This window comes from Tigriopus californicus, chromosome 10 (genome assembly GCF_007210705.1).
Source record: "Tigriopus californicus strain San Diego chromosome 10, Tcal_SD_v2.1, whole genome shotgun sequence".
Classification (NCBI taxonomy): domain Eukaryota; kingdom Metazoa; phylum Arthropoda; class Copepoda; order Harpacticoida; family Harpacticidae; genus Tigriopus; species Tigriopus californicus.
Window position 1 is genome coordinate 15,353,020 of NC_081449.1, and position 26,091 is coordinate 15,379,110.

A 26,091-nucleotide genomic window follows, 5' to 3' on the forward strand; every position below is an offset into this window, starting at 1 on the left:
CAGAGACACGCCTAACGTGACCCAAGAGGTAGCAGCGTGAAGGTGTGGTAGGACTCGGATGTCAGTAGCGCCATGAAATGGCCCGTGTTTTTCCAATGTTTTCAGCCATCGTCAACTTGAGCCGGTTTCCACGGTGTCCTCCACAGCACAACATTGGGTTCAAGGTTAGGTTCGGAGTTCGGACCTCTGAAAGAATTCTTTGCATTTTAGAGGTCGCTTCTGGGGGTGGGGCGGGATGTGCGAATATATCACGGAATGGCCGCCGCCCGACTCATCCGATTCCGCCGAAGTAGATCTCGTCGCTGATCCCACATGTCAAGACCAGGCTTGGAACCCCTATCTAGAGGACATGGTCCGTTTGAAGGACATGACTGGGCCCGACTCGGCTAATAAAAAGTCCAAATTGGATTGGGATGATGCCATTCCCGACAACGCTAGGTTGTCATTGGCCAAATGGGCCCGCCAAAATCAAGGCTTGGCCTCGAAATCAGACCCATCCACTCATGTTAAAACTCGACTCAATCGGCTCAAAAAGACCCATTCCGCGGTTCAATTTTTGGCCCAACAAATTCTGACTATTTTAGCGAATGGGAACTGCCATCGGAGTAAGGCCACCCATTTCATGATTGCCTCGTATTTTCATGAGTTAGGGTGGTACGATTCTGCTCTCAAAGCTATCCAACTGGCCTCGGCGGGAACATGGAAGAAGCCCTTGGGCGATCTCGATAGGAACGAATTTGGGATGCTGGTAGAAAACACGTCCGACGAAGAGCGTGAGGTGCTCTGGTGGCACGAGAAACTTCGTCTTCAATGTCAAATGCGGGCTAAAGCTCGGGATAGGTTGGATGTCAAGGTAACCGCTCAGAGGCAAGTGGCTCGAGTTGATGGCAAAGATTTAAGTGTGGCTACATTTCGGCAAGATTTTGTTCGGGCGCAGAAGCCCGTGATCATCACTCGCACTCTTTCCCGTTGCGTCAAGGAATCGTGGACCTGGGATCTTATCCGAACTGTCGCTGGTAATAAAGTTAGCCCACTAGTAGTTCAATAGTTCAAAATGACCTTTGAAAAGTAATGAGTGATCAACAAATGCAGGTCAGAAAGAGGTGGTGTTGAAGCGATGGGAAAAAGATTCTCTGGAATGGGCCCGATTGGAGCCCTCTGTGACTTCTACGGTGGACAACTTTATCACCGGTATTCAACAACGAGACGAGAAAGTCATGTCTCTGTACTTGTTTGATTGGAGCCTGCCCCTGTTTTGTCCCGAGCTGAATCGCTTATTCGAGATGCCCGAATACTTTCGCCACGATTACCTCAAGATGACCCCGGATCATGCCCTATATCGTCAAAGTTGGCCGAGTCTTTTCATTGCACCCAAAGGTGTACGAGGTGGACTTCATATCGATGCATTTGCCTCCAACTTCTGGATGATGCTTCTTCAGGGTAAGACCAGAGGTCGTGAGAAAGACCGTTAGATGAAGGACTAATAATGGAGAAGATTTTGCTCTTTTAGGGAGAAAAAAGTGGACATTCTTTGATCCAGAGGTTGTTCCACACTTGAAACCCTGTTACGACGAGTCATTTGATCCAGTGTTTGACCAAGATATGGAAGATTCTGCTAAGCTTACTGCTCTGGGCGCATTTGAGATCATCTTGGAACCGGGTGAGATTCTTTTTGTGCCCAGAGGGAGCCCTCATCAGGTCGACAACCTGGAAGACTCTGTGGCAGTTTCGGGGAATTTTGTGGATGATTCGAATTTTGAAGAAACGATACAGCATCTCAAGATTAACGGTCTACTCGATCCAAGAGCTCTTGATCTTCTGAATGAGTTGAGTACCGTCCATTCAAAAGTGAAATAGCGCTTTGGTCTTTAATTGACGGAAATAGAATTAATTTAGTACAATATACTATTGGTGTCCGTTGTTAATGTTGGGCTCGGAAGCATCAACGTCGCCCGAATCGTTTATCGCGAAACACGCTTAAGCTCATGGAGGGAATCTGAACCGAGTTACAACTGACGATATTGTTTGAGGTGGAGCTCCCGGGCAACTTCATCACTTGCGGCTGAATCGAGCGGATCGTATCTGCATTGTCACAAATGATTCGAGCCAACGAAGTCTTCCGGATCTCTTGGAGCTGATCAGATGTGAACCCAACATTTGTGGGGTGATTCAAATCGTAAAAGAACCGGTCACCCAGCTTCAACCTGTTGGAAATAGAAAGAGTGAGCGTGGATAATTTCGATTGACACCTGATAGCGACTACCTAGCAAACTGATCCCCAATGATGCATTTGAAAGTAGGCCCAAGGAGTGCATCAGCGTCTTTGGTCTCCAAATATCCACCCACGAACAAATCCACATCGTCCACGTGTTGGTAAATCTGTCGCAGTTTGGCCACTTGAAACGGACTGATGACATCCTCAAAACCCGACCAATCGGTCACACGACCCGTGCCGACATCACAAATCGCTCGATAGGCATTATAGCCCGGTAGGCCGTGGTCACGGCCCCGCTGAATGTTCAAACTGACCAGGTCCAATCCTCCCCGATTCAACCCGGACTCGAATAAGTGATCTTGGATATCCGGGGAAAAGGCGTTGTCCCAGAGTTCACCCTCTTGGCTAGTGAGACCCCGAAGCAGATCGTCAATCATTCCTGAGGATTTCTTCATCTCATTGGGTTTGAAAAAGACCTCTCGTAAGTTCATACTGCAAGGATAACCACGGTTATGAATTGAATGACTTGTGCGCGAGTAGGAAGAAGTTCCGAAACAAAACCATCCGCAATTGATCAAAACATGAATGAATGATGATTTATGAAAATAAACGTCCTATGAAAATCGAGCGTGCTTCAAAAGCAATCAAAAAGCAATTTATGCGGTCCTCGGTGAAAAATATGATTTCCCATTGCTCAGGGGCTTTTTTCGTTTTTTCTTTTTTTTTATCTTTTTAAAATTAGAATTGAATATAAATTCCACATCAACGGGCAAAATCGAACAAGAAGTGAACCATTTATTCACGGCAGTATATCTATGGTGCTCTCAAAATTACGACAGTCACGTGAAACATGTAGCCCAGGAGTGAAAGATTTCAGGAAAATTCTGTTCAACTTCAAACTATTTTCATTTTGTTGCATGTAACTTTTTTCTTCGGGATTTTTTTTTTCTCCGACACGCACTTCTTACCTTGTAGTGAACCCGTTATTCGACCGCGTTCGTTGAATGCGCTTAAAAGAGCTTGGGATAAGCGAGTGACCGAATCGGAAAGCGGCCGTGGCGAACTCATTCGTGATTCTAGGGTCGAAGGTGTCCATGTACGTGTCCGAATATCCTTTGGACAGTGGCCACAAACCGAATTGATCCATAAACTCTCGGCCTGTTGTTAATTTTCATTAGATCGCGATCAACTCGATTGTGGCGTCAAAGGACGAAAGTATGAACAACCCACCTATGATAATGGGAAGCCATTCTTTGTAGACGATGTGTTGGTATTGAGCCACGTTGATTTTGCGGGCCTCCTGGTAGATCTTATTGTCACTCCATAGTGGGTTCAATTTTTGTAGGAACTGCGCAATTCGATTGTGCTCTCGCATGAACAAAGTGTGGATCACCAACAAATTCAATTGCTCATTGGCGCGACCGTCACCTTCAAAGAGATATATAAGAAACACTTGAAGATGACTCACAAACCCTTGGCATTGTCGTCACTCCCAAACCTGTGAAAAAGCAACTACTGCAGCCTCTGCACATCCCAACCGTGGCGGTGGTAGATGTTCCAGATGAACACGAAGGTAGGATCCCCACTCGACTTCCAGTTTGTCGGGTTATCTGCAGACGACCGCCGAATCGTTGACGCAACTGATCTGCCGCGTTTTCGGACGACCCATAGATATTTGACCCATCTAACCAATGTGTAATTTGGTTCATCTGGAACATTGAATTGATCTGTCATTTGAGATATGATGAAAAAAGTATTGTAACAAAGTTCAACGAAATTCTGTCCGTTGGGTTTTCGCTATTCAAAACTAGTAGCCTAACCTTATGTTGGTTCAAAATCATCGTTGAATTTCTGATTATTACGCCCTATACTACAAGATGTGGATCCAGCAAAATTTATTCATGATTATCTATATAAAACACTATTCAAAAATCTCCAAACCTGCCATCTCCAAGTCAAAAGGGAAGTCCAAAGGCTGATTTTGTAGCAACCGATAACACCAAGAATTTGTTGGGAATCCAGTTAGGAGGGCAAGTTGGTGTGAGAGAGCGAGAGAGAGAGTAAACTTGCCTTCCTAGCTCAATTCCCAACAGAATTGACACTGATCGTTGAGATCATGGTCTTGGAATACCTTGTAAGGTGACGATTCCAGCTCTGTTCCCCCTGCCTCTTAGACTACTTGGCTACACTTGTTCTTGGGTGGATTAGTTTTGAATGTTTTACCCAGTCGCAGCCTAGAATTTATTTTGATGCATCATGAATCCATTACCTGCTGCCTGAACTCTAGACTGCATTTTAATCCGGGGGAGGCCAAAGATCGAGCCATGCTCATACAGGTCTTCCTTCCTTTCCAAAATGGATCGTTGGCCTCCATTTCGATCGGAAAGCATCGTTCAGAGTCGAAAGATGCTGTAAAAAGGAGGAAATATTCAAATAGATCCAGAATCTCTGCGTTGCTCTGTGCCAGGATTTCTCATACTTGGGAATGTTCCTCCTCTTCCACAGCAATTCTGTCCATGATTGGGCGTATGCGTGAGGTCATGGTCGATAAACTGGCCCATTTGCATCACGAGGACCGTGTGCTCACTATCCAAGGCATTGGAAGTCTCAGTTGTAGACAAGCTGATCCTTCGAGCTGAAGGGAGAGGTTGTCCTCCCACAACACTGGTGCGGGGCAAATGAAGACGACCTGCCAACCAAAGAAGCAAGTGGCAATTCAGGCAATCATTTCCGTTGCATTGGAAACTATATCTTTCAAAGGTACCGCGGGCCCGCGGGCGTCGCCCAATGTACCAAAGAATCTTATAATACACTCACTCACCACTGTACTCGGGAAGGAGAATTCTCTGGAAAGGCGTCACTGCTCGTCCGTAGTTTGTTTCCTTGAGATTGTTGCAAGTCCCGTCAAAGGTTCGGTAATTAGCTGTCTCGTCACAAATGGGCGAGGGCGTCCACGGACAGATGTCGTCAATGGCGGAACTCGTATCCGTATCGAATATTCTCAAGCCAATTCCAGCTTGTTCGGGAGTCAGGTTCTTTTCCGACTAAAATGGCACCAAAGAAAGACCCTTCCTTAGACAATCCGCGTTCAAAGCTATTTACTGTTGATCCGATCCGATACCTGGATGGAGTCGGTGGTTCGCAAAAAGGTGTTGGCTTTTTGATCCACATCCAAGGCGTCATCCGTGGGGGCGTTAAAGCGGAGATGAAATTGAGTCGGAGCATCATTTTCATTGATGTCTCCGTCGTCAATTGGCTGTGACTGTACACTAACTTGGTCGAATTGGTCACCAAAAGTAAAGTCGACTCCTCCCTCGGAAGCGGCAGGTGCAGATTGAGCCACAAACGGACTGTCTGTTAGGAACCTGTGCAATCATAGGAAGTTGATTTCCGGATTCAAAGAGCAATCATGCATACCCATTGACTTCAGAGCAGACCTTCCTGAGACGAACTTGTTGATGTCATTCACGGAAACATTGTCCACTTCGACCGTTTTCTCTTCCTCTTGGTTGAACGAGATCTGAACCTTGTTATCCACCCTCAGTTGGCAACAGACACCCAAATCCACCGGGTTTCCAATCTCAAGTTCGCAAACGTTGTCGACAGCCTCTTCGTCGGTAATTCCTACAATGACTCAACACCTTTGGCGAACTCTTGAGCAAGCTCAAACTAAATCAGATCGCGGAGATGATGGACAAACCTGCACACAAGACCGCCGGCTCGCAGATGCCAACTTGGCCATCAATTGTGTTACAATCTCGGAAAGTGGTGGCCGATCGGGGTTGTTCGTCCTGAACGGCTTGGGTCGTGCCCTCCTCGTATTCGTCTTCCAAATTAGTGTAATCCTCGCCCAGGTCATCTTCAGGGATCACCGGACAAGTGGCGGGATCGCAATGGGCCCAATGACCTTGACCGGTGATATGGTTCATGTCTTCGTCCACCTATGCACGAAAGTTTTTTTTGCTCAAGCTCCGATGCAAATATCACTTGTTCAGTATTATTCTCACCTGTGTGGAACACCAAGGCCGCCTCTCGGGATCCGTGATGGTGGTGCATCCTTCGAAGGTGAACTCTTGAAACTTGAACGGGAACACACAGGGTAATCCTTGACTGGGTCCACTCACCGTGGAACACACACCCCGTCCTATTTAACGTCAAAGGTTGGGATCAAACTGCGATCTCGACGTACGCCAATTGCCAAGTTATCATCATGGCCTTACCTTGGGGATCTGTAAAATCGTCGGAAGTCTTCTCCTCCTCGTTGTCAGCGTCAGGGAAGACAAAACCTTGACCAGATCCTGGATGGGTTCCAAAAGCGAAAACTACTATGCCAAGACAGAGGAGTAATTTGGGACGATGCATGGCTCGGACTCTCCTCTGAAAGGGACTGCAAATACTGATGGGAGGTTTGTCACCACTTGGCAATTATCTCAGTTTTGCAGAGTTTATTGCCGCCCGTGCCAGGATACGACGAGTGCAACGAGAGTATCTAGACCCTCCTCTTGGATAACGAGGGACGTATGTGTATGTAGCTATTTTAGCGGTACCATATCGCTTCGAACAAAGTGGCGTAGTTTGAAGAAGCTCCTGGTTCCTTTGAGGCCTGAACAGGTTCTGAGATCTGATCAAACGATCGCTGAACGGACAAAAGAGCTGGTATTCCCAAATTCATTGGTAAAGAACTGGGTATGCGAACTGGTATCATGGTCATGGCCGGATTTTAACTGGTTTTGTACATACGCTTGTACACAAGAGCACACTGAATGGATGAATAGAAGTCCAGGATGAACTATTGATCGTGGTCAAGCGTGTATGCTTGGTCGAAGAATCACGGTGCACAAAGAGTTATTTGTAGCCAACTACCTTTAGTTCCACATTTGGTTGATCTAATGATCGATTCGATTGGGGTCAATGGCATTAGGGCGGATTTTTCAAGATTTCAAGCAAATTACTGTAAGAAGTGTTGAGCATATGAATTTTGATCCCAGAATATTCTATGTTTGAACTCTGGATTACTCGCATCACCGAAGTCGTTAGTTGTGAACGCCAACGCCCTAAATCTTCATCAGGCCTCCTTCGTGTCAAATCGTTTTGGTTGTAGATAGCACATTTTTTTGGTAAAAAAAGGAGTGTACATAAGTTCAAATAAACGTTACTATAATTTGATCCAAGATTTGAATGGAAATAATCTGTACTTTTGAGAATTTCAAATTCATCAAAGGTATTTGTTAGTTTGCTTGTTACGAGTCAGAGGACAGCAAGCTCTCTTGCTTGGCCAACATTAAATCTTACCTCATCCTCGGGAATGACCTCAGATTTTCTCATTGAAAGTGTTGAAGCATCAGCTCAGGTTTTAATTTAAATACTGCAAAGAAACTGGGACTCGGCTAATCCGGAATCGAACCAGGCCTAACAGATTGGAGAGTGAGGGCTCTACCAATAGGGCTCTACCAATCTACCCATATGGCTATTGGCCCTATCAAACGTATTGAATATAATACCCTGGGCGTGGTTCTGATTTTGCAGAAATATTCGACGAATGCACAGAAAAACTACGAGCTAGAAAATGACTTTGGGAGGTTTCATAACAAAGGACTGGTTTATTATCACAGTGTTCACCATTTCAGGTTTGGGATATTTCAATGATACTAATAATGAGAGTAGAATGTGGAAAATTACTTTTTAAGACAATTCAACGATAGTATGACAATCTCATGGTAATAGAAAAGAACTAATAAACTTCAAATAAGAACAGGGGAAGGAGATATTTAGAATTGGTGTGAAAACATATCATCAACGAGAATGTAAATATTTAGCAAGAAAAAGAAGAAATGAACTGAACCATTCACAGACGGTGGCCCTTCTCCATGTTGTGTGTCTTGCATAACTTGGCCGCAAATTACTATTCAAAAGTGGTCCAATGTTGCTTTTTGATGCCTCTAGGCGGAGCCAAGGGCATATGATTCACAGATTGGGGCGGGCCCACCTGTTTGGCACTCAAAGGATCCAGATCCGCGAACGGATCCAGACCCGGATCTTTGGTCGGGTTGGAACCCTGAGCCGTCAATAATCTCATGGGATGCCCATTATTAGAGTTCGATCCACTACCGCTATTATTGCTACTGATACCACCGCTATGGGTAATAGTGGTGCTGTCACTAAAATTGCCGACGCTACTGGCCACACTGAGGGTATTAAAGTCAATGCCGTATTCTTGGAGCAAATCATCCGATGATTTCGTGAAGAGGGCTCGATGGGGCATCACTCCTTGAGGTCGAAGGGTGGATGCTGTGTGTCCGGCAGGATTGCCATTTTGGTTATGAAATGGATTATGGTTGGGGCCAGATGAGCGCTGTAAGGGTTTATGGTTGGGGGGTTGATGAGCCTGCTGTTCGAAAAATTTCGTGATTTGGGGTAAAGTGGAAGCACTGGGAGGCTTGGGCATGGGTAACTGGGGGGATGGTTGATGATTACCCGAGGGGGTGGGCTGGAATAGCGGATCAAAGATGTCTTGTTCCTCTTCGAAGGACTTGGAATCGAGCTTGATAAGGTCACCAGCCGATGGTTTGCGGGCCTTTTCGGGACCCTAGAAGAAAAAGAAATTTATTTATAGGGAGATGGTCGAATTTTGCCGTGTCCAAGGTGCCATAACCAGGTTCACTGTGATGTTAGTGATTCGCCAAGGGCCTCGAGATTTCATTTGTGATCATAAATCCAGAGGACTTTTCAACGCGAGAATCATCTCGACAAGTGCGGTAACTCGAGAAAAACTCAGTCCTATTTTAGCAACCACAACAGCAATACTCGAGACCTTGATCAATCCATGCAAAATAAAACGAGACATCATATCAGGCTAAAGTTAATCCACTTCTATCCACGTCATTCCGGTGCACTCTCACTAGTTTTTGGTATTACCATCACCACCTTCACCTGTCCCTTGATCACCCTAGTGCTACTAGTTGCCCCAATGAGCCCGTGTCGATTTTGACCCCTCCTCCTTCGCGGCGGGGGCGTGGGGATAGGCGTGATCAAACTTACAAGTGCGTGTTGCCGTGCCACGGCGGGGTGCGAGGTTTGTCCGTTGGGAGGGGGACTGTCAGATTGACCGGTGTCATCCTCGAAAGAGGATTCTTGGTTTTCGTACTCGAAGCAGTTCGAGTCTTCGAGGCAAGGGGCCGAGGCATAAGAGGCCAGACTTCGTCGGAGGTTGGGTTTCAACTGAAAGTTCAAATACCCGCAAGTACAGACACAATCAGACTACGGGCTTCAGTACGTTCACATTATAACGCTCTGCTCATGACCAGTTCAGGATGGTCAAAACAAGTATTTTAAGAGAAGGAACGAGGACGATCAAATAGGTATGTGTAAGGAATTCCATGCATGTTTACAATCGTGCGGTACCCGAGAGACTGCTCCTCTCTATTCGCTCTATGTTCTATACTGGGACTCACATGTCGATTGATGGGTGGTGCCCGCGGGGTGGATACACTGACAGGGTGCTGCTTTTGTTCACGGTTATTGTTCAGGTGGTTGGTCTTGAATATCACGTCCTGCAAGTCACTCATCAGATCTAAATCCAAGGGCTTGGGACCTTCCATTTCGGGACTTTGATCCGCAATCAATTGGGTGTGAGGGTTATTGGAAGCGAATGGGTTCCTCGGCACCCCTGCCAATGCAGGGGGGTCGAACCTCTCGTACTTGAGAACACGCCTTTAGGGAGAAGAGAGAAACAAGTGATAACAAAGAAACACCGGGTTCAATTTCGTAAAGCCAAGCCCAACGCACCCAAAGCCCAAATCCGTGTTGTTTCGCGCCAAGCCATGAATTCGATTTCCTCCACTCCCACTTAGCGAAGACACCCCGCCCCCAAATCCACTACTACCCTGGCTACTCCCACTGTCATTGACCGGGGGCGTGGCCGATGATACGAGACTTGAAGGTATATGTTGCGTGGACGTGAATGAGCCGATAGAAGACATGCTCGAGAAAGACGAAGCGCGGTGTCCGAGAACCGGCGATGAAGGCGCAGAATTCGGTTGGAGCGTTCCCTCTCGTGTTAAGCTACTTGAGCTCGAGGTTTTCATCTTGGAACGCATCTCACGATAAGCGGACTTGCTCTTGGTGGAAAAGCCTCGACTCCCATGCTTTACTGATTTGACCGCACTTTTGACGGCCGGATTTGTCTGAAATGCAAAGAGCGGGTGTTGGAATGGAATCTGGTCACAAGATGGCCCGGCCCCGTTGGACAAGCGCGATATTAACTGATCAACTTCATAATGGAAAGAAAAAGCACACAGAGAGTAGAACAAGAGAGCACTATCCCACACCAGAACCAGTTGCCTGGATCACAGACAATTCGCGAAGGCCGATGGCCCGACAAAATCAATATCGCTTGTGAATTGTTACATTCTGACCCAAATCGTATCCCACACACCCACCAATACCATTAGGACTGCAAGTGTTGGATGATAGCCGAAGTAAAATCTCTAAGCGGAAGAGGAGGACAGCCGTATACACTAGATGTTACTTTGGAATGTCAAAGAGTAAGTGGGTTGGTTGGTTGGTTGGTTGTATTACTTGGGTTAGCTTACGGACTTATACTTGTCGTGATAGGTAGCCCACTGATTGAGTGCGGATTGAGGTCGCGGTCTCGACTTTATCGAGAACTAAGAAATAAAGAAGAAAGAAACTCAACTACGAACAGAGGAATAGAGAGTGTGTGTAAGGGAAGGATAATAGAAGAAGTGGGCGAAGTGTTGTCGGTTATCTAAACGTCAACATGGTTCTCAATGACATGGTGTGTGCGGTGCATACTTCTCATGCGTCTCCCATTTTCTCCGGATTCTACTATCGCACATTTCACAAAGAGAGTTAAGGGGGTAAATAAAGAAATGATAATTGGAAGGAAAGTAGATGAATCAGAGCTCTTTGGCTTGATCTGGTTCAGAATAAATTATGAATTACATATTGGAGCTTATAAACATGAGGTTCACTGATTCATATTTTCATCACTTTACAGGATGTAAAAAAATTAAGGGCCTCCTAAGATCTTTTGACAAGGTGTATTCCCGCTCAAAGATTTCAGGCTTTCATTGAGAGCGACTTTTCAAAACGGATTTTCAGAAGGCACGAAGGGAGGCGCTTAATTTCATTACACCCTGTAAAAAATGTCGTGGATAAAGAATAGTTTCAAGTTCATGATCAAACGAAACATATCCTCGCTCTAATTCCCCGTCCAATTTTCTCACTTACCACACATATGGATATAAACGTTGAATTGAATCCATTTTGTTTGAATTTGATCTTGGGCTTTCCGAATCTTCTACCCTTCTACAAGAAGATCAACGCATACACAAAGAGGCTTACCTTGCTCCTTACGGCTTTGACCAATGCCCCGCCCTCTTTCTTCACCGAGGAACTGATTTGGGCGTATTGCTGTTTCAATTTACTATTGTTGTTCTGCGCCTCTTGGAATCGAATGACTTCGTCCTCGAACTCATCCGAGAACCCTCGTCCCGTGTTCAACATGGTCAACCGCTCCTCCACAAACTGTCGGAAGATCTGGAGCTGAAGCATTTGCTCAAGAAACGGTTGCAACGTCCCCGAACGCGAGCTCACAAATGCATCATCCGAGAAGGTAATCTTCTCACCCTGAAACCAACGACAAACCATGCATGGGTGAAACTCCAAGTTGAACGATCAAGACAGGGTCTTGTGTCAATTGCAACAATACCTGACGGAACTTGAGCGCATCCCGATAACCCCCGATGAGATGAACCAAGGCCTGCAGGAAGGCACGGGCCACGGAATCCCCGAGCAAGTTGCGATGACTCTTGAGACTGCGTTTCAGATTGGCCGTCACTTCCGACGGAAGGTATTCGAGGTCCGAGAACGGACTCCGGATCACATTGGTGTCCGCATCTAACACCACAACCTCGCCCAATTCGTGCGACTTCACTCTAGAAAAAGGAACGAGTCAGAAGGGTTGTTTCGCGCTCAAGTCTCCCCGCAAATGGGTATGGGGTCCGTACTTGGCCATGATAGGGGCGGGCACGCCCACGAGAAAGGGCATGGGTGCCGAGAGGTAGTCGATGAGTTGCATGGGAAGAACGGGAATGAAGATGTGTTGCCAATGCATGGGGTAAATGATGGCATTGGCTGCCTGGACACAAGCCGAGAGCCGCGACAACCGCTTCGAGGTCACGATGATGCGCCGCTCAAAGAGCATCGAGGCGAATATCACCAACATACTATGAATGCCCACGGCATTGTAGTATTCTGTGAGATTCCTCTGTAAAACAAACACGAGAGTGAGTGGAACGAATAAGATAGATGGGACGAACGCTTCCTGCTGTAACTTAGCCGTTGGATGGCTTCAAATTTGACAAGCACGGTTCGGGTTTTGGGGGTGATCGAATCATTCGTACTTTGTAAGAGCATGTCGAATTCCGTTGGAACAGATGTATTGCATTACAAACTTGCTTTATCAAGTATCAGCATGGAAAATGCACTCAGTCTGAGCCAGACGAACAAAATGTGATGGGCGGAAAAAGAACAAACCTTGAATACAAGTGAACATTTTCCATTCGAGGCTGTTTTTTTTTTTTTTTGTAACTTGAACAACGACGTATTGGGTTTCATTTGACAATATAAAACTGGCTGCTCGCTCATTTAAAACGGGGATCTATCACAACTGACAATTGAACATGTATCACAGTATCAAAGAAGAATTTAGAGTAACTTCTCTCATTGAACACATAATTCAAATGAAAATTTGACAATTGTTAACTTCTGGGTGGCTTTCATCTTTTGGCTGGCTCTTACCAAAACCAAAACGACTTCCCTCGAGAAACTTACATTTTCAGGTATGCTGGGCAATCCGTGTTCCAAGGGGATTGGACACGTGAAGTCCCGTCGGCTGCCATTGGGCGTGGCCTCCCACGAGATATGAAACACGGTCCCCGGGTCGGGCAGGCGCGCCTTGTACACAGCTTCGAGGAACCGCTCCAATTCGCCCTCGTCCTGGGAGTGGGTGAGCTCGGCGGCGTGGTTCAAAACGCGATAAAAGGTCTCGTGCCAAGGCAGGCTCGACAACATGACCAGGGCCGTGTCCGCGTTGGGCGAGTGGCGCACGAACCCGAACGTCCATTGGGCCTCGAGATTGGTCAGAACGAACGAGAAATTCTGCACCGTGGCGCTTCAAGAGATAACAGAAGATGTTACAGCATTATCATGATAAAACGTCCCTCGATCGCCTCTGAGAAGTAAGTGTTTATGTCAATGCATGGAACATTGACAATCGATGAATGAGCACGAGAAGCGTGTCTAAGGCAGAAATGTAGCTGGGTGGCTTTTGAATCTGTCAGAGATCATAATCGACCAAATTTCAAGTTGACGTTCTGGCGAAAGACTGGATGGCCTCATTGGGAATCTGGTTTTTTTCGTTGGGATTTCAAAGTCAATGCCACTGTCAATGCGACTTTTTTGTCAAGGTGCAAACTCAACCGATTAGAACTGGGCCCGTCCATTTAGAGGAACAGCTGGTAGTGTGCTTGACTAATCAAATCTGGACGGATTGGGCACGAAAACAACGCCAACTAACTCTCTAGTCTTGCAGCGACTTCACCTGGCGGTCACGCCCAATGTTGGGTCCATTGACTTCCTTTGATGAAGTCAATGGAAGTCTCAGGTTCACCAATTTGGCGCTATTATGCATTGGACTATGACACCCAAGATGCCAGAAATTCACCTAAATTTCCTATACAATAGAGCTATCGGAACCATATCGTGTTTGAGCTGGATTTACTGTTGAGCCATGGCCAACCAAAATCAAGTGATGATGCATGTCCGGCACACGGTGGTTCAAATGCCTTCCTTGAAACTGAACAATTTCTGCATCTGGGAGGTCTCGTTGACTATTATGAGATCGACATTGATCATTGAGCTACGTCTTCTTGAAAGAGTTCCAACAGATTTTTCAAACATTGACTTCCTGGCCGGGTTGAACTGATGGTTCATGAAACAAATGAAGCTCCTCTGGGATAATTGAAGAAAACTTCCTCTGCTTTTAGGCATGCACATGTTTGATCTGAGCTCAAATTACATTCAGAAATGTATTCAAAGTGATAACTAATCGTTCCGGGATGATGAGCACGAAAATTTCCCAACTATTGAAAAAGGTAATCCAGTCCCGGCATACGGGTGATTACGGATTCGATTCCAATTTTACAACTCATGATTCTGCAATCGATCATACATATTCCTGAATGCGCTATCCCATCAGAATGAAATCAAACGGGAAATCCGGATTAACACTTGGTGTGGATTGAATGCAATACTTACGTGGCGATGCCTTGGCAAGGAAACACGAATTGCGGCACAGATTTCAACTGATCGGCTTGTCGCTCTTTGTACCAAGTGGGAAAGGTGCGGGCAATGGCGGCCAGGCCCACCTTTGCCCCTCCCGATTCCACGCCCACATCCGGGGCACACACCTCCGCGAAGCATTCAAAGGCCCGATGCACATCCGGCCTAGATTATGACCAGCACAACCCAAAGATTCAAATATTAGACGGTGAATCTCAAATGGTAATGATCGATGGGTGGCGTGAGTGGGCGTGGGGCACTTACCGAAGTCGACCGCCCATGCTGAATGGGAGTTCCAACGGGTCAAGGGAACAAGGCGGCGGACATGTTCAAAGTCTGCGACTGAATCGGATCCCACGGCTCGTACTAGACATCCGGTAAGGACCGCTCGTTCCGTTCCACCAGGCGAGGAGCACGAGTCGATCAAGCGACGGATCACGGATCACGGATCACGGATCACGGATCACGGATCACGGATCACGGATCACGGGAAACGGAGAACGACGACAAGCCTCATTCGACAAATTTGGACTGTTTGACAGACTGACAGCAGGTTCAACTTACGGGTGACCATATGATCAGAGAGCAAAAACGCTAGACAGGCTTATTTTGGAGCTAAATAACATAGATTGTGCATGAAAAAGCCTAAAAACATATTCAACGATAGAGTTGGTAAAAAAAGACCGTCAATGTGGCTTTTTGAACCTTTTATCCACGCCTGGAGAGAGAAATCAGAGGAAGTTGTGTTGCAACTCAACGAACAAAGCTATGTGCTTAAAACTTTTATGGGATTGAATTCAAAGAAGATCCATTTATTTCATACGCGATTGGTCGATAGGTTAGAGAAAAGTCTTAATATCTTGAAATCCCTTGATCGAGCCAAGATGGAACTAATCACTAAATTTGAACAAAAAAAAAAGGTATCTCAAATTTGAGTCATTCCCCTACATCTAGTCACCCAACTTTAAGTCTCCTCTTTCACCAATGGCACAGTCTCTCTAAGTTTAAACTAGTTTTAAGAAGCTGGAAAATGCATTCAAGAGTCGCTTGTCTAGTGGCTACGCAATTCGATACTGCCAAGCTTCAAATTTGACTTTAAAAGAACCAAGTTTTATTATTTCGGAGGGTTGCTAGTATATCCCATGGCCCGTTTCATTGAATGACAGGCCCAATTGTTGCGCCCAGCCGCCTACGGAAAGTTCGAAGTTTAATATCTGGCGAGACTAGAATAGAAGGAGAGGAGGACTCGGGTCAGTCCCCAGTTGATTGTGCCCACTCGCCTGCAGGTTGAATCTCTCAAGGCCGGCCGGGGAACGATATTTCGGAACAGGCCGGTGTCAGCGTGACCTCCTCAACTTTATTTAAGGACCCAAAGATAAAATGATTGACACCGATCATATCCATTCTAACAAGTTCATTCGAAGATAGCAGGGCATGTTAAGTGAAGGAAATTAGCGAAAAATGTAGTGCAGCACTCCTGACATTCAGCAATTTGAGGGAGACAAACATTCAAGCCAACCTGTACAGGGGCATATATTGAATTTGTCATTTAATTAGCAAAATGTATACATCCCCAGCAATTCAAGATGGAAAAAGGTATGAATCTTACTTTTGCTTACATTCAAAGAATATGTGATCCACTAATACATTAGTGTTGGCCGATCTGGCAAGCACTTGAATGTATGGATGATCAGGTATTTTGATCAAAAATTGTCTAAGTCTGACTTAAAGGATGCTACTACATCAGCCCTTACATACTCCCTTCGAATGTTTGAGAGCAGCAAATTGAACACTGAAGGAGCCCGAGAGAGAACAGAGTAGAACTTAAAACCGATTTTTGGAGCCCGATTTTAGTACTTTAGTTGGGTGATTATTAATGATGGGGATCAAATTAATAATCACGGGAGGTTGAAGCCAGGGCTACCAATTTATATTTTCAGTAGAATACGACATTACTGGTGGAATCTCAGAAATCCGTTGGTCAGCCTGTAAAAGTAAACCTGATTTTTCTTCCGTCAAACCAGGGATGCTTTTATGCTTAAACCGAAGTGTTTTAGTTGCAATGGAATAAGGCGGGTGCTTTCGCTATCCACGTTTTCTGACAATCCTAATTTTGAAAATTTATTTGATCCCATTACTAGTGATTATAAAACTTTGGTATTGCGTTAGATTGAAACTCTGATGCAATCTTTACCACAATTATAAGCCAATAAGGCTTATCAAATGCGTTGGTAGACCAATTTTTTATAAAGATTAAAAGGTACTGTTATGCCATTGCTAATAAAATAGACCAAATATAACCTTTCATTTTAATAATATTGGGGATTATTCAGTGTAGCGGTTAGAAAAGCCAGGAAAACCCCAAACCAAAAAAAGGAAATTATTTCCTTTATAGAATAATTAGCACCCTTATGAGAAGAAAATTAGTTTATCACTAAGACCAAAGAACCAAACTTTCTTTTTGATTTGAATTTGGGGTGATACATTTGCTGATCTGTCTTCACAGCTTGTAGGAAATTTGTTGTAAAAGGTGATTTTTTATTTTAAAATAATATTTATACATCAATAGAATTTGATTGAGCTGGCAGGATCAAAGGATCACAATGATTGTAATCCAGCACCTTGGATAGGATGGGTGGAGGTGGAGCAAGTCCGGCAAAAGCCAAACCCATGCAAGTCCTTTGATTTTTTGACTTTTTGCTGGATGCCCCGAACCCAGACTAGAATATTTTACAAGAGTCAGGTCTAGCAAAAAGACTCATCTGGCAAAATTCCAGAAAAAAAAAATCCTTTCCAAAAAATTCAAGTTCGGCCAATTTCTCCAAAATCAAATAAAAGACTCAAGTGCACGTGGACTCGAGTCCAAACTTGCCCCAGCACTACAACGCAGAGTGGAACAAATCATCCGTTTATTGCTTTTTCAATAGCATCTTTGGTTTGTCTCATAATCATTGTATGTTCCCATAAAACGTGTTTTTAGGGCTCTCTAATAGAAGAGTACAAGCATGAAAAGCGACCCCCGATGGACGCAGCCTCCAAGATCCCAGAAGTCAAATTTTATAACAATGGAAAATAATCAGAACCAATTTTAGGTCCACGTAAATCACCCAGCTTCAAACATGAATTCCAAGTGAGGCCATTCAAGTAAATGTAACTACATAGCACTGAGTTTTTGAGAAAATTGCCCAAGTCATGGTTTACGTATATTTGATGCTATTGAATCGTATTTGAATATGCTAGTTTCTTTTATCTAATGTCAACACCAAGCTGAAGTCTTGTCTGGAAATCTTTTCCTCCAACAACGAACCTGACATCCATATTGAAATAACTGGAGATTTACGATCTAGAACCTTTATTGAAGAGAGATGATTTCGTACATTGTTTTAGAGTCTATCGTATTTTTTAAAACAGATACCTACCCCCAGCCTTCATTCCAAGAGTCGGCTAAGACGAGTGACCACCGCGGTTGTTTGCGTTCGTGGTCTCAGGGGGGGAAGGTAATTAACACTCGAATCCTTTACAGGTTGTCACACATATATTGACAACACTGGTTGAAGTTGGGTGCTTTACTAGATCTTTCCGTCGATGTCTGAATATACTTCTTGAATTGCTCCAAAATTCAAACACAAAGACAATGGAAAAAAAACACTGGAGAAAGAATCTATATGACATTGCGTCTCCTTTAAAAAAAAAATGGCGTCGGCAGGATTAAAGCACGCACTGTCACCTAAAAATGGTTCTGATTATTTTCCATTGTTATAAAATTTGGCTTCTGGAATCTTGGAGGCTGCGCCCGTCAGGGGTCGCTTTTCATGCTTGTACTCTTCTACTGGAGAGCTCTAGCGTTATTTTTGCAGTTTTAGGCCATTCGACTGCAACAGTAACGGTATTGGTAACTGTATCTGTAGGGGTAGTGCGTTACTTTTCTTCGGTAACGGGTCAAGCCCTGGATGGAGAGAGCCTATGCGGTATGATTTAAGAAGAAAAATGTTATTAAACTTTGATTTCAGTATAGTGCTAATTGAATAGTTTCAAACCCATCGACCTTTTCAATTGTAATGGCCTAGTCACAATCTTGATGAAATTCATTCAAGGCGTCGAGAACTCTGGTTCGGTGCATCAGTTCCACATATCAGCACAGTCCCATCCCATGGCCGAAAACATCCTGTAAGATTGGCCACCCTTGTTGTTGAGTTGTCATGTTCAGATTTTCCTGGCTTTCGTCATTCGTTCGTGAGATAGGGAGACAGACAGACTCAGAGACTGACTGATTCCCAGAGGAGAGGAGGACATTCCCACTTCTTTCCTGAACCCTCAAAGGCCTGAAAGCACCTGCTGGAGTGGATTCTAGGGTCCACCTATTGCTTTGATCCCGTCCCAGATCTCTAGTTGCGGGTGATATTTAGCCATTGGTTGAGATTGATTGATATTGGATTCAAGCAAGATGGCCCAAGTGTTGAGCGAGATGCCCTCGTACACGTTGATTCACGTCCCATCGGACTTTGAGGTGCCGTCTGAGCAGCAATTGCGAACGGATCTGGAGAAGGGCGACACCAAGACCAAGATCCAAGCCCTCAAGAAGACCATCCAGCTCATTCTCAACGGCGAGAAGCTGCCCAATCTGCTGATGGTCATCATCCGATTCGTGCTCCCATCCCAAGTAAGTCGATCCATCCATCCATCCATCCATCCAACGGACTTACTTACTGAACGTCTCCATCCATATCATTGTTATTACCTATTATTTACCATGGAATTGAATTGGCTCTGTAGGATCATACCCTCAAGAAGTTGTTGCTCATCTTCTGGGAGATTTGCCCCAAGACCTATTCGGATGGTAAGCTCATGCAGGAGATGATCCTGGTCTGCGATGCTTACCGCAAGGATCTCCAGCATCCCAACGAGTTCATTCGCGGATCTACGCTCAGGTTTCTTTGCAAGCTCAAGGTACAGTATAACAAGCAAAGAAAGAAAAGAAGGCCCTTCTCCAGTCGATTGAAATACATTGAATGATGAATAACTAACCCCATTGGTTGGCATCCAGGAACCCGAGCTCTTGGAGCCCCTGATGCCCACCATTCGGTCGTGCTTGGAGCACCGCCACTCGTACGTCCGGCGGAACGCCATCATGGCCATCTTCACCATCTTTAAGAACTTTGACTTCCTGATCCCGGACGCGCCCGAGCTGATCGCCAACTTCCTCGAGAGCGAGCAGGACATGAGTTGCAAGCGCAACGCCTTCATGATGCTCATCCACGCCGACCAGGACCGCGCCCTCAACTACTTGAGCTCCTGTCTGGAGCAGGTCCACAACTTTGGCGACATCCTCCAACTCGTCATCGTCGAGCTCATCTACAAGGTGTGTCTGGCTAATCCCTCAGAGCGATCCCGCTTCATCCGATGCATCTACAACCTGCTCAACTCGAGCAGCGCCTCCGTCCGCTACGAAGCCGCTGGCACGCTCGTCACCTTGTCCACGGCTCCCACGGCTGTCAAGGTGATTGATTAGTTCATCATTTCCCGCCGATTTCTAACCCATCCCAATCGATCATGAAAAGATCCACGATTAATACTGGGGAATGCTTGATTTTAATTTCTTTTTTTTTTTTTTTACTATCAGTTTTTTGAAACCTTAGAAACGTTTTTAGTCTAATATTGTGCTTTGTATCTTGGGTTTTTACATCACCATTCAGAGTGCCAAGATCAACCGAGCCGCTCTGTGGATCTTGGGCGAGTACTGCCAGTCCTCTCAAGACATTCAGGTGAGTCACCCTATATGTGCGTAGGCGCATCTCCATATCTGATTTACCTATTAAAGTGATACTTTCATGGTGAAAGTACCATGGATAAAAACCACGTACAACTAACACTCACCCCACCAACGTCCTCCTTGTCTAGGCCGTGATGAGCGAGGTTCGCCAGAGCTTGGGCGAGATCCCCATGGTCGAAGACGAAATGCGTAAAGCCGCCGGCGACGAGCCCATGCCCGATGAAAGCGTGACCAACACCAACGCCCCCACCCAACAAAAGTTGGTCACGGCTGATGGCACTTACGCCACGCAATCCGCTTTCAGTGCACCCGCCACCGGATCGGGATCTAGCGGCGGCGGCAAGGGCGATAAAAAAAGCGACCGCCCTCCATTGCGAGGTTACCTTATGGACGGGGATTTCTTCATCGCCGCCTCCATCGCCACTATTCTCACCAAGCTCTGCCTCCGATACACCGAAGCCGTTGGCGGTCGGGGCGGTCAAGGCGAGGCCAAGAAATGCAACCGCTTCACGGGCGAGACCATGCTCGTGCTGGCCTCCATGCTTCATTTGGGACGATCGGGGTTGCCCGAGAAGAAGATCACCGAGGACGATGCGGATCGCATTTGTCTCTGCTTGAAGGTCCTTTCCGAGCAGAGTCCCGAAGTGGCCGAGGTCTTCCAAAAGGACTGTCGATCCGCCCTCTTGGGCATGATCGAAGCTCGATCCGAGATTGAGGTCGAAGAGAAGAACGCCAAGAAGGTGGCTGCCGCCGCAGCCATTCAAGCAGATTCGCCCATCAAATTCATGCAATTGAGCAAAGGTCAAGAGATGAGTGCCGCAGGAGACATCTTTGAAATGGGCTTGAGTCAGGCATTGGGTACGGCCAAGAAAGAGGGCGGTGCTGATTTCAGCTCCTCCAAGTTGAGCAAGGTAAGTTTGGTGTCCTTCAATGCCAAATGTCAGTGAGGTCCCAAGGATTCGTCTATTGCCCACTCACTCTTCACAGATCACCCAATTGACGGGCTTCTCGGATCCGGTCTATGCCGAAGCTTATGTCAATGTCAACCAATTCGACATCGTGTTGGACGTCCTGATCGTCAATCAGACCACGGACACGCTCCAGAACTGCACCTTGGAACTGGCCACGCTCGGGGACCTGAAATTGGTGGAACGACCCCAACCCGTGGTCTTGGGGCCCATGGACTTTTGCAGTATCAAGGCCAATGTCAAGGTCACCTCCACGGAGAACGGTATCATCTTTGGCAACATTGTCTACGATTGTGGCAACGCCTCGTCCGCCGATCGCAATGTCGTGGTTCTCAACGACGTGCACATCGACATCATGGACTACATCGTGCCTGCCACTTGCACCGATAACGAATTCCGTTCCATGTGGGCCGAATTCGAGTGGGAGAACAAGGTGGGTACAAGTAAAGGGATGGCAGTCTTCCTCACCAGAGTGTACAGTTATTCATTTAGTTAGCTTTAAAATCCTTGATGATCCCTGGATTGGCATGATATCTATCGGACTTTACAGCAAATTTGCGTCATTGGATCGGATTGGCCTTTGAAATTAGGGCCAATCTTGTTAAAAACCTGTTGAACATTCAACATGTATTGTCAGGGCGGCAGTAACGAAATTACGGTCATTTTTTTTTTTTTTTTAACAAAAAAACTGTAATCCCATTACATTTTAAAAGAGTGTATTTGTAACGGGCCAGTCATCTGAGGAAACTTGAAGCTCAACAGAAATTGCCATCTTTTGCTGTTTGACTCCTCTAAGTAACAGCTGTTTGATGAAATCAGCACAAATTTTGGGAGGTTACTAGGATACTTTCAATACTGAAGGCGTACTAAAAACTAGGAGACAAAGAACAATATTAGACTTATTTCAGAGGTTTCAAAAAGTCTATTATAAAAATACAATATTCTAAAGTAGGAAAATATGCCCAATAGCTTATTCGTCTAAAGAGTGTCTTATTAAGTACGTCAATGAGTAAAACTATGACAGTTTAGTAAAATGCAATGCCACATGAACCTTTCCTTTTATGGATAAATGAACTGGAACTTTAATTTAATCCCTTGACAAAGAACTATGAAGCATCCAAAGGACGAATGAACTCTCGAGTTTGATAGGGTTGAAAATTGTGTGCTTGTTCTTAACTAATAACTACTCTGAGGGTGCTCTTGGTTTTAGATCTTGTTATATTTTGTTACTTTATTGTATTTATATTTTTTGGACTGTTTAAAACAAGAGAAAACCTTAATTTAGCAAAGTATGGTCTTGATGTGGCAAAAAACACAAAATGTTGGTCATCTAATTTTAAGAAAAGTAACGATTAACGCCATTACATTTTTTTTTCCAGTAATGGTTGTGTAACGAATTATTATTTTTGGTCAACATAATGGTGACTGTAATTCGTTCCTCTTATTGAGGAACGACTAATGCCCAGCGTAATTTATCTTCTCCCATTTGGTAGGTCTCTGTAAACACAACCTTGACCGATCTGCAGGACTATTTGCAAGTCTTGCTCAAGAACACGAACATGAAGAGCTTGACCCCGCAAAAGGCCCTCTTGGGCGAGTGTGGCTTCATGGCCGCCAATCTTTACGCCAAGTCCATCTTTGGCGAGGATGCTTTGGCCAATGTCTCGTTGGAGAAGAATCTCCAAAAGCCGGATTCCCCCGTGACAGGTAAGACACATGAACACATGAACTACAGGGTCATTCACATCAAACGTTACAGTATATATAACGCTTTAAGACGTACACTACCTAACCCAGATGGTGATTTTAAAATTAGACGTCATAAACTTCAATGTGTTGAGATGAACAAAAAGAAAAAGGCTTAACAGGAAACAAAGCAAAAAATCTGTTTTAAAATGGACGAGACGCTCTCGGCGATAGTTGAACTCTTAAGTAGCGGTTTCAACCCAACTGACAACTCCAGATCTCCAAACTGCAGTCGGATGATGTTCTATAGGACCCTAAAGAAATTATTTGAAGCATCAGGAGATATCTTAAAGAAGATGTCGAAGGACAAAAGAGACAACTGTGTGGTGCACGATCACTAGGAACCTTGTCAGGAATGTGCCCACCAAGGGACCTCTTGGGCCACAATGTCGAGGTTGTAGGAAGATCTTGGAGCAAACTCAAGGAAAAGGTCGGACAAGACCCTCATCACACAAGGAGGCAAAGAAGAACATCTAAAACGAGTCAAACATTTACTGAACTTTCCCCAAAAGAGGCAGAACAAAGGCAAGGTTGTCATCCTCTTCAGTGATGAAAATATTTTCATCGTTGATGCCGTGATTAACCCTCAACATGGCAGGTGCATAACATCAAAGTCGCCTCCAAATGTTCCGAAACATATGATGCATCTGTTTCGAACGAAACACCCGTCTTGTACCATGGTGTTAGATATTTTGTATTGTGGCCTGCAATGGGGAAATATGGTAACCCCGCCCTTCTTTGTGGAGGGTAAGGAGAGTCTCTCCAAATAAGTCTCAGGAGAGAACTCCAATTAGGAATACATTCATTCACTTGCTTCAAAGCAAGGCATTTCCTTGGGCAAAGGACAAGTTTAGAGACCATTTTTTGTCTTCACACAAGACCAAGGCAACCCAGCAAGCCTTGGCCGAGAACTGTCCCAAAGGTTTGGGGCGAAACTGTTTGTTGTTGGTGAAGTTTGAAAATAGATATAAGTGAATAACGTTTGATGTGAAATACCCATCAGATCCTTCTTTACCATTATCACGCCATCAACCTCACAAAAAACGTCTGTGTAAACACCGACAATCCAACTCATTTCAGGCCATATCCGAATCCGGGCTAAATCTCAAGGAATGGCCCTGAGTTTGGGTGATAAGATCAACACTAGCCAGAAAACGAGAGCCAAAAAACCAATTGTGACCGCCAATTAAGTGTTTTTCTTCTTGACGTGTGGAATCTTCAAGATGAAGTGTTTATCAAATTGTTTTATCACTAACTTATCAAAAACTTATGCCGATGAAGATTTGTTTGGAAATAAAGTTTTTCAGTTTTCTTACTCTGTCTTTGATCAGGTTTTCGACGGCTTTTTCTCCCAAGTCCAGTTAAAGCGAATATGTCCTGGTATTCACGTAGCCCAATCCAAATGAAGACATCGAGGAGTTCTTTTAAGTTCAAAACGTCCTTTAGAGTTCGCCTTGGTAGAGCACATTATACCCTGGCTGTACCTTGCCCAAAAAAATGCCAAAATATATGAGGGTATACTTTTTAATATCAAGACATCATGGGGCGCTACTCAATTGTAGGTGACGAGTTCCGTGGCTCTCCACAAAAATATGAGTTCAATTTGAATAGATGTTTTTGAAAATTGAATTTAACAAAGTCATACCCGAATCCTAAAACTTGACAATTCTTTGTATTTTCATGCCCCTGGCCCTGTTTCCCAATCAGTCTAACACGGTCAACTGGCCCTTATCCACTCCAAATCACTTTAAAAATCGACGAAATCGGCATTCTGCGTCTCTTTCTCTTATATTGGCTCTCTAGGGGCTGGCACGGGGTGGAGTACTTATATCAATCGGTGCCTGAATGATTCAGGAAGACAGTATCAGATACCTTCTCTGTAGACTGTACAATCCCAACTTTTTACTTTTTAAGTCTCTCCCAATACGAGAGCTCTCTCATTCCTGTGTGTGAATCGAATGTATTTTGCATTTAAACACATGTATTCAGCTAAGAAGTAGCTGGTCATTGATTACATGTACGCAATTCTTACAAGTACAATTGACGTTAATTAATATGAAAATCTATATAAGTGTATAGATGCAATGTTTTTTTTTAAACAATTAAATTGAACGAGGTCAAAGGTTATGTTAAAAAAGGGCATGGGGGACGTTCGAATGTGTGAACCCCAAACACACAGTCCAATGATGGCTTCAACTTTGATGCCTGCGCCGGGGCTCGAACCGGTAACAACAGTATGACACAGTTGGCGCCCTAACCAACTGAGCCACGAGAGAAGTTAGAAGGCTTTCAACTTGGAAAGTGCTTGTGTCATAACGGAGTAGTCCTCGCAAAGGCTGAAGCCGCCGCCTTAGCTTCTCGAAGTGTTTGTGAAGTCCTCAACTCCTTTGAGGCATTCCAGACTTTATACATGTTGTGAACCATGCAATCGGCCGCCAATGGGAGGGGAGGAGAAATGCTACCATTGTCCATAGCTCTGGTGTTGCGACGAGGATTGGGACCAAAGTGATCGAAGTCAGCGCCGAAAAGCATCCTGCCCAAGGGATTTCTAGAGCCACCTGGACCATCACAGCTGAACTTTGCCTTCCATGCCTCCAAAGCAACCGCCCTCACCGCCATGTGGTTGTACGAGGGCAAGTTGGCGGTAGATAGGAGACTCCTAACATTAATGTGATCCGCCCTGCTTTTGCCAGAGAGGGTTCTCGCCACATTGTTGATTGAAGCCTGTATGTGCTTGGAATTCGTCTTTGTCTCATCTGAATCATTCAAGCGGATTGGACCGGCCGCTGCCACTGCGTAGCCAATCTTTCCATACAGAAGGCCCGCCGATAGCTCTCTGAGGTATTTTCCTCTTGGCAGATGGTACGAAAGCCTTCTGATCAAGGCTGCACATCCTCTAGCATCAGCAACTGTGCGTTCCGCTTGGGTAGTTAGGGCCAGTCTGGAATCAATCCTAACCCCAAGGAGCTCAATGTATTTGGATGGTACCACCACCTCCGTGCCCACAACCACCATGAGTCTTTCCC

At 45.2% G+C, this 26,091-nt stretch overlaps 4 protein-coding genes across 6 annotated transcripts; 2 read left to right on the forward strand and 2 right to left on the reverse strand.

Annotated features, from left to right (window-relative positions):
- Positions 1 to 123: 123 nt before the first annotated feature.
- Positions 124 to 2,674, forward strand: LOC131888014 (uncharacterized). Its single transcript, XM_059236780.1, has 3 exons — positions 124 to 1,016; positions 1,093 to 1,440; positions 1,511 to 2,674. The coding sequence occupies exons 1-3, from the start codon at positions 236 to 238 to the stop codon at positions 1,855 to 1,857; spliced, it is 1,476 nt and encodes a 491-aa protein (XP_059092763.1). The 5' UTR covers positions 124 to 235; the 3' UTR covers positions 1,858 to 2,674.
- On the reverse strand, positions 1,842 to 6,810 carry LOC131888011 (peroxidase-like). The gene is made up of 13 exons (XM_059236775.1): positions 6,436 to 6,810; positions 6,223 to 6,359; positions 5,916 to 6,156; positions 5,653 to 5,839; positions 5,337 to 5,580; positions 5,037 to 5,259; positions 4,695 to 4,904; positions 4,485 to 4,624; positions 3,714 to 3,924; positions 3,446 to 3,643; positions 3,184 to 3,373; positions 2,264 to 2,707; positions 1,842 to 2,204 (listed from the first exon to the last, which is right to left on the reverse strand). The coding sequence occupies exons 1-13, from the start codon at positions 6,575 to 6,577 to the stop codon at positions 1,943 to 1,945; spliced, it is 2,829 nt and encodes a 942-aa protein (XP_059092758.1). The 5' UTR covers positions 6,578 to 6,810; the 3' UTR covers positions 1,842 to 1,942.
- A 985-nt stretch (positions 6,811 to 7,795) lies between these two features.
- LOC131888009 (DENN domain-containing protein 1A-like) lies at positions 7,796 to 15,097 on the reverse strand. Of its 3 annotated transcripts, XM_059236770.1 has the most exons (11): positions 14,846 to 15,094; positions 14,558 to 14,746; positions 13,073 to 13,412; positions 12,247 to 12,506; positions 11,949 to 12,174; positions 11,582 to 11,866; positions 10,807 to 10,881; positions 10,001 to 10,398; positions 9,667 to 9,925; positions 9,254 to 9,433; positions 7,796 to 8,801 (listed from the first exon to the last, which is right to left on the reverse strand). In XM_059236770.1, exons 1-11 carry the CDS (start codon positions 14,860 to 14,862, stop codon positions 8,118 to 8,120), a joined length of 2,913 nt encoding a protein of 970 aa, XP_059092753.1. In that variant the 5' UTR covers positions 14,863 to 15,094; the 3' UTR covers positions 7,796 to 8,117. The 3 variants fall into 3 exon arrangements, with proteins under 3 accessions (XP_059092753.1, XP_059092755.1, XP_059092754.1); XM_059236772.1 differs by lacking the exon at positions 9,254 to 9,433 and having other exon boundaries at positions 14,846 to 15,097; XM_059236771.1 differs by lacking the exon at positions 10,807 to 10,881 and having other exon boundaries at positions 14,846 to 15,093.
- A 3,672-nt stretch (positions 15,098 to 18,769) lies between these two features.
- Positions 18,770 to 24,380, forward strand: LOC131887630 (coatomer subunit beta-like). Its single transcript, XM_059236261.1, has 8 exons — positions 18,770 to 19,241; positions 19,355 to 19,528; positions 19,626 to 20,089; positions 20,259 to 20,343; positions 20,480 to 21,262; positions 21,339 to 21,752; positions 22,813 to 23,026; positions 24,146 to 24,380. Exons 1-8 carry the CDS (start codon positions 19,026 to 19,028, stop codon positions 24,253 to 24,255), a joined length of 2,460 nt encoding a protein of 819 aa, XP_059092244.1. The 5' UTR covers positions 18,770 to 19,025; the 3' UTR covers positions 24,256 to 24,380.
- Positions 24,381 to 26,091: the final 1,711 nt, after the last annotated feature.